The sequence below is a fragment of the Nymphalis io genome, chromosome 16, assembly GCF_905147045.1.
Source record: "Nymphalis io chromosome 16, ilAglIoxx1.1, whole genome shotgun sequence".
Lineage (NCBI taxonomy): Eukaryota > Metazoa > Arthropoda > Insecta > Lepidoptera > Nymphalidae > Nymphalis > Nymphalis io.
Window position 1 is genome coordinate 9,326,389 of NC_065903.1, and position 19,331 is coordinate 9,345,719.

At 34.0% G+C, this 19,331-nt stretch overlaps 3 protein-coding genes across 4 annotated transcripts in view; 1 reads left to right on the plus strand and 2 right to left on the minus strand.

Moving 5' to 3' along the window:
* The window catches only part of LOC126774194 (protein cueball), a 31,252-nt gene extending 26,296 nt beyond the window's left edge, over positions 1-4,956 (plus strand). For both annotated transcript variants that reach the window (XM_050495598.1, XM_050495597.1), the window contains one exon: positions 2,838-4,956. In XM_050495598.1, the coding sequence (XP_050351555.1) occupies positions 2,838-2,877 (40 nt within the window). In that variant the 3' untranslated portion in view covers positions 2,878-4,956. The remainder of the gene's footprint in view (positions 1-2,837) is intronic.
* LOC126774192 (sphingosine kinase 1-like) overlaps positions 1-19,331 on the minus strand; it is a 311,061-nt gene that overhangs the window by 84,824 nt on the left and 206,906 nt on the right. The window lies entirely within an intron of this gene.
* LOC126774174 (85/88 kDa calcium-independent phospholipase A2) lies at positions 4,982-19,089 on the minus strand. The gene is made up of 16 exons (XM_050495572.1): positions 19,043-19,089; positions 18,806-18,884; positions 18,519-18,729; positions 18,341-18,431; positions 17,814-17,981; positions 17,415-17,546; positions 16,809-16,986; positions 14,405-14,846; positions 13,195-13,374; positions 11,964-12,232; positions 11,520-11,663; positions 10,898-11,024; positions 8,901-9,046; positions 8,592-8,707; positions 5,849-6,060; positions 4,982-5,583 (listed from the first exon to the last, which is right to left on the minus strand). Exons 2-16 carry the CDS (start codon positions 18,816-18,818, stop codon positions 5,580-5,582), a joined length of 2,433 nt encoding a protein of 810 aa, XP_050351529.1. The 5' UTR covers positions 18,819-18,884; positions 19,043-19,089; the 3' UTR covers positions 4,982-5,579.

Genomic DNA, 19,331 nt, shown 5'->3' on the forward strand with positions numbered 1-19,331 from the left:
GTTGCAAACTCAAATATTTCCTATACATTATAATTTAAAATAATTCATTCGTTTTATTATGGGACGAAAAAAAAAATTTTTAATTTGAAATAAATAATTAAAACAGGTACATATTATTTCTCCCAAAAATAGTTTACTTGAAAACATAAATGACACTTATAGACATTTCGGGGAAGAGATAACAATCCTTTATATGCTGTACATTTTCTTATAGGCTTAATATTATTTTTTAAACAAACATCTAGGCTTGTCAACCGTCCCGAGTGAGGCTGGACGTTCCGTTACCATAGTTCAAAATAATACGTCACGCGATACATGTTTGCGGGTCACTAATTGTCCCGCATAATAATTTATGTTTACACTCCCGTGAATAAGAGTTGGCCACCCAACACCGCTCCCACTTGTAATTAAGGTCTTGTAGTTAATATTCGCATATTAGCGAAATCGATATGAAGGATATTTAATCGAAAAATAGTAGTACTTTTACTCCTCCTACCATAATGACTAATTTTGTTTATATTAGTTATATACTAATCATACAGAAATTACCTTTAAGAACTGACCAGATTGTACAAAGATATCAATAAACAATAAAACTATTCCTATTTAGAGATAGCTGTGACCCACGGTTTATCTAAAAGGAAAGTGATTTATTAGTATCTTAAATAGATACATAGAATATTCTAGAAGGTATAAAATCTAGCTCTAGGTAATGCACTAGAAAGACGCAAGTTTTTAAAATACACAGTTTACGACATTTCATAACAAATATTAATTTTACGTTTTCACTACTTATGTAATTTGTAGTATGGCTTAACATGTGGATAAAAAACTTATAAATTCGTATCGCATGTAGATTTATGTGATTACACTTAAACAGTTCAACTTACACATTATAACGGTTACGGTAACGGCCTGTAAGTGTCCCACTGCTGCGCTAAGGCCTCTTCTCCCTTTTTGAGGTGAAGGTTTGGAGCTTATTCCACCACGCTACTCCTATGCGGGTTGGTGAAATACACATGTGGCAGAATTTCAGTGAAATTAGACACATGCAGGTTTCCTGACGACGTTTTCCTTCACCGAAAAGCAAACTTCAATGGTGCTTGCCCGGGTTTTAACCCACGATCATCGGTGAAGATTCACGCGTTCTTACCACTGGGCCATCTCGGCTTTTTTACACAATATCACATTATAAAAAATTGTATTAATGATATGTCATTGAACCTAACTTTTGATTATATATATTATTGGTATTATTTAACAAGTTGACCGATAACAATATTTAACTCAAAAAACGAATAATTATTTATGTCAAAACATGCAACGCCATTTGATATATAGGTACATATATGCCACACGTTCTTAAACCGTTTCGCAAAATTAAGATGAGTCTAATATATATGTTGTGTTTTTTATATTTTTCGCGTTTTATGCCCGGTTTACATTATTCCAGTCCAGTGATCTAGCGAGATTCCAGTCCAGTGCTGGACTGGATCTGTAACGTCTACATTATTCCAGTTATTTCGAAGCCGTTGAAGTGTGAACACTATAGTGACAATGATTTCGGCGAACCATTTCACTTTGGGTTGGTAAACATTGCCACTAGCACCAGATGTGGATGATTTCTTAATCTTGTCTAGTTCAAGGTAGTATGTCGAACGAATGCTTTTTATTTTGTTTTTCACATCTTCCGGTGTGAATCCTTCAATTTCCATACCAATGCACAGATTTTGCAAAGCAGTTTGGCGCATAGCTTTGTTTTTATAATGATCTGATGTTATATCCCATAAACACGGATTTTCTCTGTATATAGTGACAAACTTTACAGTTTCGTCTTCAGATAACTTCTTCACCATTGTTAAATCCTTTTTCTTTGCAAAAAATTCCGCAAAAACAACCAACACGTGTGTACTTCGTCAGCACTGGAATGGCACTGGATTGGCCGTCTACATTATTCCAGTTGCACTGGATAGGTCGCACTGGATTCAAAAGTAGACCGCGAATCCAGTTACTGGACTGGAATGCTTGGATTCAGTTCATTCCAGTGCCGGTTTACATTTTTCCAGTAAGCAATCCAGTACTGGACTAGATCGCTGGACTGGAATAATGTAAACCGGGCATTATTTCACAACCGTTCTTCAAACGTAGCGGCTTCGAAAACGCTATTAACAACAACAAATTAAACATAATGGCAATTAAATTATCAGAAAATGGACCATTTCATATTTTTGAAAATATTAATAGTTGTCTTTATATTAATATTTATAATTATGATATAAAATAACTTAATATTGTTATTAAAATATATGTGTGTGAGTTTATTAATATAATAAAAAAGATGTATCAAACCAACAGCACGCCTTTGAATGATATATAGTTCTTTTATTATAAAAATAATCTCAAATCTTATTGTAATTGGTTCTAGTCTAGTAGTAATAACTTTAAATTTGTTAGTAAGTCAGTTTCACAGTTCCAGGCACATAAATTGCCGGCTATTTAAATGTAAACGCAACATAACACTGAAATAGTCTACCTATTTAATTAACCTCAATAAAAACACTAATTCAGTCATATATAAATATTTATTAACTCTAATACATATATATGCTAATTAATAATGTCAATGCGTATTCATTACAGTCTTTTGTTTTGAAAAGTAAATATAATAGAATTTCACGTCTGCTACGCAACTGCTATTCCCGCTTGCTTAACTAATCAGTAAATCAACATTCGAACACCTTCAAATCTTTAATTACTTTTTTTTCATTCTTTTCTATTAGAAAAACTAAGGTATTAAACCATACAACTTTTTAAATAAATTTTATTATTTGTTTCAGCCCTGCTTCGAACCAAGGAACGCGATACGACCGACTCTAGTTGATGCGAAACCTGGTAAAGAAGAGAAGCGAAATTTAATCGCAAATATGGAACAAGACGATATTTATTAAAAATAAAAAAGAAAATCATATCTTACGTACTTATGTACTTGGTGATGAGTCCAAAGGTTATTGTGATATTCGATGTAGGGCGCGACAACCATGTTAACTGGTTACGTTAGTTATTTTGGTTTCGTTGGATTGTAGGTTATGAATACGGGGTTGCCATTTACAAAATATTTTTTGATACTTAACACAGCAATACCGTTAGTAGACTGTCATATTTTAATGTTATTATGTGTGTAACTTTTATAACCTGATGACCCCATAGATTTCGTAAGACAGCTAAAAGTCCAATAGAGTTAGATTTTAAGGTAACCTATTCTAAAGTTGTACAAGATATTGGAATGTATTTCGGATTATTGATTTGATATGATTTATGCATTTCACAAGGTGCCTTTTCACACGATGTTCGTTTACAAACTTAAACTCTGCTTCTAATAGAATTTTTAATTTTTGTTTTAAAATTTCACGTACTTACTACACGTGTAGGTTTATTTAATTATTATTTTTTGAAAAATCTACTGCTTTCATTTGGTTTTTTATTTCAATTTCCATAAAGGTAGCATTAAAGATCATTAGGCGCATTATATTTAGGCGCATTATATTAGGCGCATTATATTTATTGAAAATAATTTATAATAAAATATTTATAATCTTATACTTATCATTCTTAGCGACATATTCTATGATAAAATTTAGTTTTTGAAGTAATCAAAACTAATAATTTATTGATATAGACTTACTTTCAATTTAATTTCAAAAGCACTTTTCATCCCTTATTTTAATTTAAAAAATACTGATAACGATTTTATTAAAAATAACATGATAATTGTTTCACAATAATAAAATAATAAACATTTAAGTAAGTAAGTAAATCAAAAAATCGTAAACGCCGTTTTCGAAAGATAACATAAGTTTTAAACTAGGGCAAAATATATGTAAAAATAAACTTATATAACAAGTTTATTTACTTTCTTAACTTATATACCAAATTGTAAACAAAAAAAATAGGTTTTTTAACTTGCACCAAGCAATTAATACGTACACAACTAATTGTCATTCAATTATTTAATATAATTTCAATATTTTATTTATTTTAAACACTTGACGAATGAGCGAAAATAGTCCCATTGCTTTCAATTTATAGTTAATTATTTCTAGTATTAACAATGTATTTTCAAAACTACATTAATTAAGTTACATAGTCTTATTGTGATTATAAAAAAATATTATCGACATTGTTAATAATCCATAAAAAAGAAATCAATAAAAGAGCAACGGTACTTTACTTAATAAACAATTCTACTTCAATGTATGAATATGTTTGATAATAGTTTAAATTGAAAGCATATTGGACTGTTTACCTTGTGAAAATCCAACGCGTGCGTTGATTATTGTAAGTTTCCAAATAATATTCGATAATATTTTGTTAACATCAATTTAGAATAAGAGTCTACGTTCCTATATTTGTATAATCATTTTAAGTACCTCGGAGCATTCGCTTAGCATTCTAAATTACGTGTTCAATAAAGACCCACCTGGCAATGTGAAGACATGACATGCAATCTACTTACGATGTAGTCCAAAAGTTATATTGCGTTTTGAAAATTCTTTTCTAGCTCCAAGTTGGTGTTGCCAACCCCTTTCAAGTGTTGCCAGCTATAAATGTTTAAATGTAACAAATAGTATGCCGTTTATTACAATTATTGGTGTCAAATATATTTTTGTAGAATCTCAGAATGTACATTTAAAAAAGATTTAGTTCATCAAAATTTCCGTCTTTATCTGAATATGTTACCATACTGTTGACCGTGAGACACATTCATATTCTATGTTTCGCTTCAGAACACTTATTGTTGGTACTTAGTATAGTTAGTTAATTTAGTATAGCATTTTTATTAGAATTAGCTTAGTTCGTGGATTAATAATATCCACATCAGAAATGTGATATTATTGAGTCTTTGTATGAGCCTCCATTAGTGAAAACATTTACAAATAAAGTGCTTTGCAAACTAAACCCTGTGTTTTTGTAATAAAATACATTTTACGATGTTAACGGTTATTTATTTCATTTTAGAGATTTTCGAAATATCACAGTTACAATACAAGACGAAAAAACAGTTACTACAATATCTACCTTATATTTCGCTATAAGATTTATATATTACATTCAATACATAATATTGAAAGCTCAAAGTTCATTTTCCCTATATACCAAGTCATAAATAATGTTTTAAACGTTGACTAGTCACGATTAAATCTAATTCTAGAACATCTGTATACAATACACAACTTTCAACACTAAAAATAGAAAATAAATATCAAATTACTATGTAATGTCAATGTATTCAAAATACATTATATATATAAATATATGTCTTATAGTTATTATATATGATAATGAATATATTTTCTATTTAAATATTACTCACATTTGCTAATTATAAACTATAGGGAGTTTCTTTGTTCTAACTAGACTAACCTGTAACATCTGCCTCAATGCACATTATCTCTATAAACTAAAGGAAAAAGCCATAAGTTGTATTAAAAAATAATGCTTGCAGCTCGATTACACCTATCAACGTACGGGAACCTTGACAGCCAAGCGGTGTGCGTGTAGCATATATTATATATGAATGTTCACCTGAAAACAAAAAATAATTAATTAAAAAACAAAAAAAAATGACACTACATTAGATTATGGTATTATTTTTTATAGTATAAACAACATTCAAAGCAATTCGATTTCAAACGAGACGATCAGTGATGGTAAAAACCAGGTCGAAGCGCACTTTTAAATGACAGAGCTGATCACTTTCGCTTCGAAGTCATCCACAATACTAGCAGGGACAATAGCCGATATTAGACAGTGGCAACGTGCGTCGACGCGGCGCGGGGGCGGTACGTACTGGAGCAGCACGGCGGCGAGCTCGGCCAGGCGGTCGCGGTGCGCGCGCATGTAGGCGTGCGCCTCCCACAGCGCGGGCACGAGGCGCTCGTCGGCGCGCTCGTTGAGCGCCACGTCCTCGGAGAGCTGCGGCGCGAAGCGGTAGTACGGCGCGCCCAGCGCCGCGCTCCACGCGCGCGCGCGCTCCACCACGCGCCCGTCCGACTGCGTCGCCTAAGGGCCGCGCGCTCGTTTATATTCCATTTTCGAAGTAACGCACCTCCTCATCCGATAAATTTAGTTTTTTTTTTTTATAGAATAGGAAGGCGGACGAACGAACGAACGAAGCATATGGGCCACCTGATGGTAAGTGGTCACCAAACGCCCTTAGACATTGGCATTCTAAGAAATGTCAACCATCGCTTACATAGCCAATGCGCCACCAACCTTGGAAACTAAGATTTTATGTCCCTTGTGCCTGAAATTACACTGGCTCACTCACCCTTCAAACCGGAACACAACAATAACAAGTACTGCTGTTTTGCGGTAGAATATCTGATGAGTGGGTGGCACCTACCCAGACGAGCTTGCACAAAGCTCTACCACCAGTAGAATTTTTATAATATGATCGTATATAGTTTCAGAGCAGTCCGTAAACTGATTAAAAATTATAGTAAATAAATAATTTATCCAGAAGTTCTCGGAGCTATACGTCCCACAGTTCCAGAAAACTTTCAATCTATCGAAGAAAACTTGTCAAGTAATTCGACTCATATGTGAAACACACAACAAACAAGTCCAAGAGGTTTTTTTTTAAATACATTAAATCTGCTTTAGTTAAATTAAAAGCTTTTGAATTTTATTGTCCATTGTTAGGATATTATTGCAAAGATAAATAGGTGTGTTTAAAGAAGTTATTATAATGTCGAGGTCATAAACACACAAAAGCTATACAACTCATGGAAATCTCCAACTTCCTTATCTCTAACTAACTTTGACATACGCCTCACTGGTTAAAAGTTTGAAAAAAAAATTATACTAAACGAAGGTCCCAACTAAAAAAGACAAATAATACGTAACTGTTAATTACAACTTGAGCAGAATGTTAAGGATTTAATACAAGAAATATTAAAGACAAAAATAGAATAAATAAATTTTAAACTAAATAAATTGTTTAAAAATTAAAATTAAAATTAAATTGTTAAAAAATTTCATCCTAACGAACATATTGTATTTATACAGAGCGAAAGTTAATAAAAAGTGAGATTACTAAGACCTCAATAATACTATGGAATTTAAAACCAGATATTCTATAGAAGTATAAGAGCCCACGACATTCAACATAATAATAAATGAAGTTTTATTATTCAACATCTGGGCTTACAAGTAATAAAGACAACCCCAACATAGTCTCGAAACAGCTTACCATTTGTAAACGACTACATTCTCTTACACGGGTTTTCGCAGAGTATAAAGGATATAAATACCACTGGAATACCTATGGAAATTTTTGTGTTGATTATGCTTAAGCTATAAGCCGAGATGGCCCAGTGGTAAGAACATGTGAATCTTAACCGATGATCGTGGGTTCAAACCCGGGCAAGCACCACTGAATTTTCATGTGCTTAATTTGTGATTATAATTCATCTCGTGCTTTACGGTGAAGGAAAACATCGTGAGGAAACCTGCATGTGTCTAATTTCACTGAAATTCTGCCACATGTGTATTCCACCAACCCGCATTGGAGCAGCGTGGTGGAATAAGCTCCAAACCTTCTCCTCAAAAAGAGGAGAGGAGGCCTTTAGCCCAGTAGTGGGACATTCACAGGCTGTTACGGTATGCTTAAGCTACGATAAAAGCTGCATCGGTATCACATACAAATAACACTGTATTTCCTTCTTATATTTATTTTGATGAAATATGTTTTAATAGATCCAATTGCATATACATTCACAACACACTACCTATACTATACAGCACACAAACACGCACTAATTCACACACAAACGCACGTGCCCGCTGACATAGATTCAAACTCTTAATGTTTTTTTTTTAATATATAAGCTAGCGCTTGACTGTTATCACACTTGATGGAAAGTGATGATACAGTCTAAGATGGAACGCGCTTGCCTAGATGATGCCTATTCACTCTAGACTTGAAGGTAACCATATTGTAGGTGGTGGGGAAAACGGAGGTCGGGAGGATATTCCAGATCTTAGCGGTGCGTATCAGAAACGAGGAACCAAATCGTTTCGTACGTGTCTTAGACACAAGTGTCTTAAAAAAAAATACGTCAACTATGTATGTATTTTGTAAATATTCCGTACCGTAACCGTAACAGCCTGTGAATGTCCCACTGCTGGGCTAAAGGCCTCCTCTCCTCTTTTTGAGGAGAAGGTTTGGAGCTTATTCCACCACGCTGCTCCAATGCGGGTTGATAGAATTCACATGTGGCAGAATTTCAGTGAAATTAGACACATGCAGGTTTCCTCAAGATGTTTTCCTTCACCGTAAAGCACGAGATGAATTATAATCACAAATTGAGCACATGCAAATTCAGTGGTGCTTGCCCGGGTTTGAACCCACGATCATCGGTTAAGATTCACGCGTTCTTACCACAGGGCCATCTCGGCTTTTGTAAATATTCATATATGTATAATTTCTAAAATTAAAAATTCTGTACCCTGGCACGGTTCTGTGATAAGAAATTGAAGACTTAATTATATACTTCAGTTATATATCAATATATAATGCAAGCACGAACCTGATCGACTAAGAGGCTTCCTATTTTCGGTAGTTTCCAGGCTAACGCTGCCGTTTCAAATAGACCCTCAGGCTTGAAAATATCTATATCTTTTAACTCTGTCAGCGGCACCAGACCTGAAATATGAAATAAATTCAAATAATATTAATTAAAACTGATAAATAAATTCTACTTTCTTCTATGACCATGAAAGCTTACAAAGTATGTATGCACCAACCTGCTTTGGAACAGTTTTCAAATCCTTCTCAAAGATTTCTTCTCAATTAGGAAGAAATTGGTGAACAAACGCTTTCATCAGCATTTACTAACCTGTTCCACATGAAACGATGACCTTTGGCCGCGCCACTTTAGCTTTATCATGTTGACCGGTAGCCTCCAAAGCGTAACTCAATTCAGTTAGTTCAGTCAACGCGTCCAAAGTCGGATTGTTACCGATAAGTCCGCCATCTAGAAATCTATAAAACGAAATAAAACAGATCAGGTGGCATTCCGATCATATAACTGGTTGTAGGACTTTGTGCAAGCCCGTCTCGTTTGGTACTACCCAGTCATCAGCTATTCTACCGCTAAACAAGACTATGACTTATTGTTGTGTAACGGTTTGAAACATGAATAAGCGATTGCATATTCAGGCATAAGAGACATAACTTCTTAGATCCCAAGGTAGGTGGTGCTTTAGCGTTGTATGGAATGGTTTGTATTTGTTTCAGTACCAACGTCTAGGGGACTCGGTGGTCATTTACCATCAGGTGGGCTATTTGCCAGTCCACCTACGTATTACAAATAAAAAATTGTCAATAAATCGATTATCACTACTTGAACCACTGATGTATGGGATCATAACAAATCCTGCCTTGAGTATAATCATATTTTAGTTCTACTAATAGCTAACTAGGTTTAAATAAATGTAAATACTAAAAATACTATGACCCTATAGTTTTTGAAATCAATAATATTTTATAATAATAATATTATCAAAATATTTAAAATATTCCAAAATAATTTGGTATAGTAAAAAGATAAATTTCTATTTTAATGAGTAAAACTAATACATACATAAAAACAGATTATATTATTATTATTATATAATATGTTATTATTATATAACATTATACAAACATATTTTGTCTTATATCATAATTATTATTGTCTATATAGAAATAAAGCGTCAATGTCCGTGTGATAAACAGCACAATTTTGTATTAATAAAAATACGGGCTATCTACTACGGTGAATTCCATGAATAAAAAAGTTAATAATTTATTGAATAATCATTAAGCTTTGATTTATTCTTCTATACATTTTTTTTTAATTATTTCATGATTGTATTTATCTCTAACAGTAAAAATGTTTTTCATGCAATTTCCAGGTTAATGTTGTTTAATTTTTTCCTATAAAGAAAAAGGTAGGAAATTACCTAATCTAAAAATACCTTTTTCCTTTTTTTTCAGTTGGACTATAGTCTAAGATGTCTTTGTATATAATATAAAGCTTTATACATAATATATGGGTGATGGGCAGCATTTGGCAATCTTCGTCAAGTCCTCACGTCGTCTATACCGCAAAGTTTGAAGCTAAGCGAGTCTTCCCGGCGTGTCGGTCTCGGTATGAACTTGGACAAGACCAAGGTCATGTTCAATAGGCATGTCGTGCCGGGAACGATATACGTCGAAGGGAAACCTCTCGAGGTTGTTAGGAAATATATCTACCTAGGACAGGTTATACAAGTCGGTAGGAACAACTTCGAGAAGGAAGCCGATCGAAAAATTCGCCACAAAATTAAAGTCGCTCAGCGTGCTATAGAGCGAGCTGTGCTCGGAGTATCTTTGAAGGATAAGATCAGAAATGAGATTATCCGGAAAAGAACCGGAGTCACCGACATAGCTTGCAAAATTAGCAGGCTGAAGTGGCAGTGGGCTGGTCACGTATGTCATAGGACTGATGGCCGTTGGAGCAGACGAGTCCTAGAGTGGAGACCGCGGATCGGCAAACGCAGCGTAGGGCGCCCTCCAGCCAGGTGCACCGATGACCTTAAGTGGCGGGGACCGGCTGGATGCGGAAGGCGGAGGATCGGGAGCTTTGGCGCACCTTGGGAGAGGCCTATGTCCAGCAGTGGATTACGAAAGACTGTTGATTGATTTGATTGACATAATGTAATTGAAATATTTAATGTGAAACAAACATACATTCGACATAAGTGTCGAAGAGTGAATAATTAGATAAATATTCACTGTGCAGCAATCGATCTCCACTGTCTCTCTTTCACGCATATCTCCTTTTATCACTTCATCTCTGTCTGTGCGTACCTGCCCGAGGAGCGAAAGTAAGAGGGTGCGGCGCCGGTGGCACGCGCGGCCTGCCACACGAGCTGCTCAGCAGGCGGCAGTGGGGGGGACAGCACCCACGACTGGTCGCCGCCCTCCATCTGGGGGCCTGGAATGGTCAATCAAATTAATGAGCATAGGTTGATATAAATTTTTATTATTGTATTTTCTTACATTCCCACGTAGTAGTAATAGGCCATAGCACTATCAACATTGCTGCTCGGTGGTAATAAATAGTGAATGTTAACTTGAGCATTTTTTTTTTGTTCAACTCTATTAAAACTATTTTTAACGATCACAGAGAATATACTTATTGAGACAAAACTGCGGATGCAATACACAAAATAAACAACAATATATTATACATTTATATTTTTATATATAATTGGTGGGCAAATGAGTTATCTGTTAGTAAGAGGTCACCACCGCCGCTAGACATTGTTGCTGTTAGAAATATCAATCATTCCTTCACTATGCGCGTCCAACTTTGGGAACTAAGATATTATGTCCCTTGTGGATGTGGATTATCTCACACACCCTACCAACCGGAACACAACAATACTACATGTTGGCTTTTAACAGTAGAATATCTAAAAATACTCACTATACGTGCCATTATATTCGGTAAGAATCTCTTGTGCAGATTGATAATTTCTAAACATATGTAGATCTAATGGCTTTCTATCCGCTAGTACGGCCAGTATCATCAGCTTTGGATGCTCGATATCTGCCATTACTCTTTCAGTTCCTTGGAAAATACATAACAATATATACTTTCAAAACGTAAGGAGAAATAGAAATATTGAGTAAAAAAACTTTCGAGTGGGGAACCATTAAAAATAATTCATTAAATACTTCAATTATTTACATAGAAAATTAGTTATGTGTTGATGATATTAAGTTTCTTCAAAAATAGTTCATAAAAACTTAGATAAAAAGAAATCCCACAGTGACAGTATTAACAATTAATATTTTTATAATACATAAAGTAATATAAATGGACAAGTGCATGAATTACCTTTATAGCAATATAAAAAAAATAACAAACCTAAACAATCTTTAAGTATGGTCTCCAAAGGTTCTGTTGGATATGGCCTGGTACCGACAAAAGCATGTTCTTTCATCCTGAAATATAACTTCTGGCAATCTCTGAGACTTTTTCCACAGGCCAAGGCTAATGCCAGTATTCCTCCAGTGCTAGTACCGGCCACCCAGTCAAAGCATTCGATGATTGGTTTCCCGACAACTGCCTCGAGATTTAACAATATTTGCACCAAAACCAGTCCCTTTATACCGCCTCCGTCTAAGCAGAGTAATCTAAACAGATTAAATTTATAGAGATTTAGTAACACATCAATAATTTTTCCTTTTCTTTCACGTGGGAGAAGCCGCGAGGTTCAACTGGTATAAATATAAACATACTGTTTATTACTAGTGAAAATATACATAAGTATCTATAGTAAGTGATAAATACTGGCCAGGGCATCATAAAAGGCACTGTCTAAATTATCATTGTTTTATCACCCAGTTCACCTTTGGAATCTATATTGGCTCATTAGCTAGCACCGCTAGTTTAAATCTCCCGGTGGTAGAGTTGAGCCATAACTATGGGCGATATCTTAAATACAAATGAATCATTGCCATTTTTAAATAAGAAAGAAGTTAGCAAATTTGTTGCTATTTATGAGGCGCAGGTTATTCATATGTTAGCATTTATATTACGTTTCAACCCTCTAACCTCGTTTGTTTACTTTCAAGAAGAATCGCTCAATAAATAAGTTAATCCGGAAAAGTTATATAGGAGATAATTAAACGCCACGATGTCTTGACGTTTCTTTTATTCCTACAAAATAGTAAGCAAGAAAAATTCCCACAAAGTCCAGTTTCGGTAAATGAAACGGATTTGTCACGTCGAGTCTGAGTCCAAACCGGTTCTCTTTTTTTTCTTTTCTTTTTTTTTTCAATGTTGTTTATTTGGTTTTACTTCTCTCGTGGTTGGAAAAGACTACAGGTGATTAAAACTTTTCAAGGTCGTCTCGATGTGCGTTGGAATTGTGCCAAGACTTGCCATACAAAATTCGTCGTTTTGCGCTACAGCCACTTCTCAAATGAAACCGTTTGTGACATATATACATATAAAATTAATTTTTTATGGTATTAAAATAAGTTTTATGTAAACTATATTATATTAAATGGATAGCAACTACGAAATCAAAATCTTTTCCAGAAGAGGCAAGAAGGCACTTTTGAGTCGATGTAAGGATTATCTAGCGTCTCACCGGCCGCACTTGTCGGTGCGCGCGGCGCGGTCGCAGGCGGCGCGGTCCATGGCGGCGGCGGCGAGCATGTCGCGCACGTGCGCGCGCGGCGCCGCGCCGGCGACGGCGGGCGGCGGCACGCCGTTGTACTCGCCGCGCGACGCGCAGCCCGCGCCGCACCCGCTCGTGGCCGCCGAGCATCTACGCGCAGCGACGGAACGCATCACTAGGGGTTTTTCGTGTTATAGGTAGGCGGACGGGCAAGTGGGCCCACCCGATGTCGAGTGGTCACCGCCGATCACAATGGCGATGTGAGTATTAATTCACCCTTCAAACCGGAACGCGACAGTAGTAAGTATTGTTGTTTAGCGGTAGAATGGCATGGGCATGGCTTGGCTTATCACCTCCGACGTAGTGATGTTTTGTTATTTGTTTATAATTCTTGGCGTGTTTAATATGAAGGTCGTATGCCGTTGTGACGTCGATGAGACGTCCTAGGACGGGAAATCTTCGTTTCTAGCTCTTAAATTATTGTTACTCGGACAGGATTTACAATTTCCCAAATATTCCAAGTCGAGATGGCGCAGTGGTAAGAACGCGTAAATCTTAACCGATGATCGTGGGTTCAAACCCTGGCAAGCACCGCTGACTTTTCATGTGCTTAATTTGTGATTATAATTCATCCCGTGCTTTACGGTGAAGGAAAACATTGTGAGGAAACCTGCATGTGTCTAATTTCATCGACATTTACAGGCTGGTACTTACTAAATATTCCATTATCATTTATATAATTGTTTTTTTTAAATAACATTTTTATGTACTTCGGTTTAATGCATCAAATTGTGCGTAAATGCCATCAATGTATTACATTTAATACACTGATTGTGATGAGTTGCATTCAAAATGTAACTGCAACTCCACTCACAGATTAGCGTCATTATATATTTCCAATATGACATTTTTATGGTATGTATATATTAATAATAGTTTGATTGACTGATTTCTCACTTCTTAGCACTTCCTGTTATCTATATAATTTGTGTTATTATTAAAATATTGACAAAACGTACTGTTTCCCTATCGAATCTCAGGACGAGGCGTTCATTTTTAATATTTACTTTAACATTGGATCACAGAGTTATTTATTTTGCTTCTTAAGATTCACTAAGAAGGCTAAGAAAGACTTTTATTTCACATATTTTTTTTACATTTAACAAAATATTACCCTTACCTTTGAGCCCCGACCGCGTGCAGAACATATAAAATCTTGTCAAAATTGCCATTAGTCATTTCCGTCGGTACGACGTGCCTCGCGGTATACCCCGCTTTGTTTTTCGCTTCTAGATCAGCACCGAAAACGATCAGAGCTTGAACTAACGTTATGTTCTTTTGTTTGACCGCCAAGTGCAGTGGCGTGTTCCCTTCATTATCTCCGATCGAATGTTCCGCTCCTCTCGACAATAGAGCTATGGCACACTCCAATCTGCCTCGCATAACCATCATGTGTAGTGCAGTTCTTCCATCAAAATTCTTAGCGTGAATATCACAGTTTTTATCTGCTAACGCTTCTAAGACTTCTCTAGAAATAGCCCAATGCAACGGAGTGCCTCCGCGTTTCATGTCTTGTTGGAATAATTTAGATTGACTATCTTGGAGAACATCACCAACTATACCTGTAAGTCGTTTAAAAACAACATTTTACTATTTAAAGAAGAAAAAAAAAAAAAAAATTCTTGAACACACTTTTCACGAAATATTACTAAAAACACGTAAGACATAAAATTTTAAGAATATTACTCGTTAATTCTGGTAGAAAATCAGCAAGAAAACATTTCGTGTCCATTTTGCACAAGAACAATCGACAACAAATGGCTATAGACTGAAACCATATAATCATATCACTTGCTTATATGCTATATTAGCGCCGTAATGTATCTCGGTGGCTTAGTCAGCTGCGCCATATCAAGAGTGTAACTACAATATTATAGTTTATTTACTATTGTTTGATGTTTCAATGACTTGAAATTTTAGGAAGATCGTCAATTATTGACGTTTAACACGTTTAGAATGAAGATCGGGATTCCCGTGTGGATATTGTGATTCTACGGCTTCAAGCGCAGAAAATTAAAAAAAAATGTATTTGTTTTTTATATTTGTTAACATTTGTCTTGGTGCGCTGAAAAGATTGTCACTTTGAATGATGAGTGAGAATGCAGTGCTCTTAGTCTTAGTCAGTCAGCACATATCCTTTTTCATACAAATGAACACAATTTTCAATTATGTATAATGTATATTAACCTGATGTCCTTACTAATAAATACAAAAGTGAGAGTGTTTGTTTATTTGTTTGTTACGTCTTAACTACTAAAATGATCATCATTAAATTTAACATACACGTTTACAGGGGTATAAAGAAGGACATTTTATTATCGAATAATTAAAACCAGTTTTAAATTAAGACATCCCAACATTTGTACTAAACGTTTAGAAAAACAACACCTCATATTATAACCCTATTGTTCGCATGCGTCGTTCGAATATTGCAATTTCTTCAGAAGATAGATATGTATAATGAAATTTAAGAGAATGATATTTAAATGGATTTATCGCAATTAATCTGTATTTTCTTTTATAAATTATCTCATTTGTCTATTAATTATTTTGTAAGATCTTAAATATTTATCATATCAGTCGAAAGACGTCCACTGCTGGACAAAGGCCTTTTTTTTCGTTGTAATAACGCATTTACGTGTTTCCCCCAAATTAAGTGGGGGGGTATGTGGGGCACGCAGACGCTGAAGGCGCCGGAATACCCACTAAAAAACCAACGGTACCCACACCGTCTTTTCGGGGGACGCCACGAGATCGCTTGCGCATACTACCGTGAGCTGGACAAAGACCTCCCCCAAGGATTATACAACACCGACCCGAGGGAGTATACAACAGAGAACGGGCAGCGTCTCTGAATACTCTGACCAACTTACTGCAATCGCCAACCCGTCTGCCAAGCGTGGCGATTATGGCATATCCCCCCCCCCATGATTCGTACAACTAAACGGCCCTTAGTTAGCCCGGCTTAAATATTGGCTCAAATAGTCAAATACAATTTATTGCAATATGGGTTCACATTAATATACATAATAATATACATAATATACATAATAATTTGCAATTTGGGTTCACATTGTTTCAGATTGTAACTAAATTAAATATTATTGTTTTATTTTTTGTTGTTTGTTATAATCTGTTTTATGAAGCATAAATAAATAAAATGTACTATAGCAATGGTTGTCTCAATAATAGACAACTATGTAATGTTTAAAACAATAGTTAATACGGTATAAGTATAGAGTATGAATAAAAATAAAATAATTAGTGTGAACAAATATTTTTTCACAATTTGTTTGTTATGATCATAAAATATTATTTATTCTTTTTCTAGCTAAGCAATGAACAGGATGTTTATATTGGCTGTGTCTATATGATCGTAAATAATTGATAACTATTTGATATTTAAATTACTCATCTGTATATACCAAAAGAATATTTTATATCAATTTGTTTAACTTCTTTTTAAATTTTTTAATATGAAAAGATTGATTAGCACAAAATCTGTAATAAAAATTAGTACGAACCTGGTATTGTACTTGTGGTGTAAGTGCCCCCTGGAGTTGCAGGTAAGTTAACATCAGCCCCAGCCATTATCAGAGCTCGCACACAGTCCGGTGCATTTGCAATGCATGCCATGTGAAGCGGAGTGTAGCCTTGTTTGTTATATTTGTTCAGCAAATTTGCAGTTTTGCCTATTAGGATCTAAAGAATGAATGAAAATAGTACTTTAAGGTAATTTATAAATAATTTACTCAATTTTTTTTTTTTTATTAAAGGTATTATTGAATGTATACTTAAAGGCTTTTGTTTCCATTTCAGGAAAAAAATAAAGACAAGCTTTTGTGCTCTTGTAGCTATAATTTTTCAATATATATAATTTTTATAAGTTGATTTATATTAGTTGTTTATACTGTACTCATTTTCAAAGTGTTTTGCACAAAATTTAATTTTCATTATTTTATCTATTATATGTAAAATTATGTTAGGTAATCTAAATAAATGTAAAATTAAGCAGAAAAATACTTATCCATTTAAATTGTATGTATTAAATTTATATATATGGATGATTAATTAAAAACAATAAATACTAAAATTATAAAAATCAAATAACAATATACTAAATGACTTACGTTAACAATATCTTTGTTGCTAGCAGCTGCAAAATGCAATACAGTGTTCCCTTCATGATCAAGTGTGTCCAGAGCAGAGTTTAATGACACTAAACTCTGTACCATACGAGGATTCGCATTTTTTATTGATAACTGCATAGATAAAAAAATTTGTTAAACAAGATGATATTTTTGTTCGATAATATATTTACAACAGCCTCAATAAATTAAAAGTCAGTTCTATTAAAACTCGTTATAAAAAAAAAACATGAATACTGTTATAATGCAGCTCTGAAATTTGGTATCATTTTTTCATTAAATTATCGCAATGTTTACTGTAATCCCTTATTAATATTGAAACTACAGTAATTCTGTTAATCCAAACTGTAATATACTTGTAAAAATAAATATCAATTATACCATTAGCGGTGTGATTCCCGTAAATGTATCCACTTCATTTATTTGTCTCTGTATGTCTGGATCATTGAATAGTTCATGCTGCCCAAAATGAGCCACCATGTGGGCTAGTGACCATGACTTGTTCTCAGTTAAAGTATCACAGATTCTCTGCAAACTCGCTACTGAACACTATAAAATATAATACATGTAAAATAAGTTGTGAAACACCTATTACCCAATTAATGATAGTCACACACTATTGATAAGGAAGCTAATAAGATGAGCTCTTACTTGCGTATAGTCATGATGACATTATGATAGATATTTCAATTCATATATTTCCAACAACTACAATGATTTTTACAATTGAATTGAATGTTTAGATCACATAATGAAGTCTTAAAAAAAAAAAAAAAACAAAAATAAAGTGAAGTCAATCTAATTCTAATCATTTATCCTTTTTAAATAGATAATATAATTATTAATATGTTATGTAATGCCATGTGTTACATATCTTTTGTGCATTTAAATTATGTGGATTTACTCACATCTTTAGTTACTTTGATATAGTGTGGAATTTTTTCTTTATATACAATAAATAGTTCTTCAGCAGTCTGAAGATCCTCAGAACGCATCAAACTGATGAAAAATAAAAAATAATTACTATGTATTATCATGATTATTGTATGTGTGAAGACATTAAATTAAAAAAGATTAATGACATACCTATACATATGATGCAAGCTCACTGTAAATGGTTTGTGTAAGATAATTTCATAATATTTATCGCGAGGATTATTACGTTCCGAAGGTGGAGATGGTCCATAAAGCAACATTGAATCAGCTCTGTATTGTATCGGCCGAGATATATAATTGTCTGATCTTACTTCTAAGACTTTATTCGGCGATTCCTCAATGTTAAAAATTCCGCGAATAACTATAGCAAAAACAATCATTATTAATATCAAAAAATGTGTGAAAAAAAGAATGTACTTTAAAAAAAAAATACTTACACGAATTCAACATCTTGGATGTATCACAGTAATAGAATAATTTCGAATTGAATTTTATTTTGTTGTAATACCGCTTAAACTGTAAGTGAAAATTCAATAAAATAATTACAAAGCTAAGTAATACGTCACTGCGTTGTTTCGATATTGATTAAAATTAAATAAAACGCAGTGAATATAATCTCTGGTGACGGGCTTACAAGACAAATAATAATTATTAGAAACACAAATTATACGTACATATTTTTTGAATTGATTTCATATTCTGACGGATTTGACAGATTTGCTTTAATGATTTCTGATTTGTATTTTAATTTTTTTTTGTTTAATATGACATTGAACCACAGAATCATAACAGAACATGCCTATGTATTCAATCAAACATTTTTATTCTTTAACATCTAATAGATTGGATTGAATGAAATTATACAGCATGTACAGTCCAATGATATTAGAAAGAATACTTTTTTTACGTAACAAAATGTTAAATATTAATTATAAACGTTTCTTTCAAAAAAGTGTAGCAACA

Bases quoted from the DNA above. Each gene is read 5' to 3' on its own strand.
- LOC126774174 (XM_050495572.1), bottom strand. The intron at 18,432-18,518 runs GTATGTCATTAA...ATTTTTCATCAG, and splicing joins AGCTTGCATCATATGTATAG to TTTGATGCGTTCTGAGGATC. The intron at 12,233-13,194 runs GTGAGACGCTAG...TAATCTGTTTAG, and splicing joins CGCACCGACAAGTGCGGCCG to ATTACTCTGCTTAGACGGAG.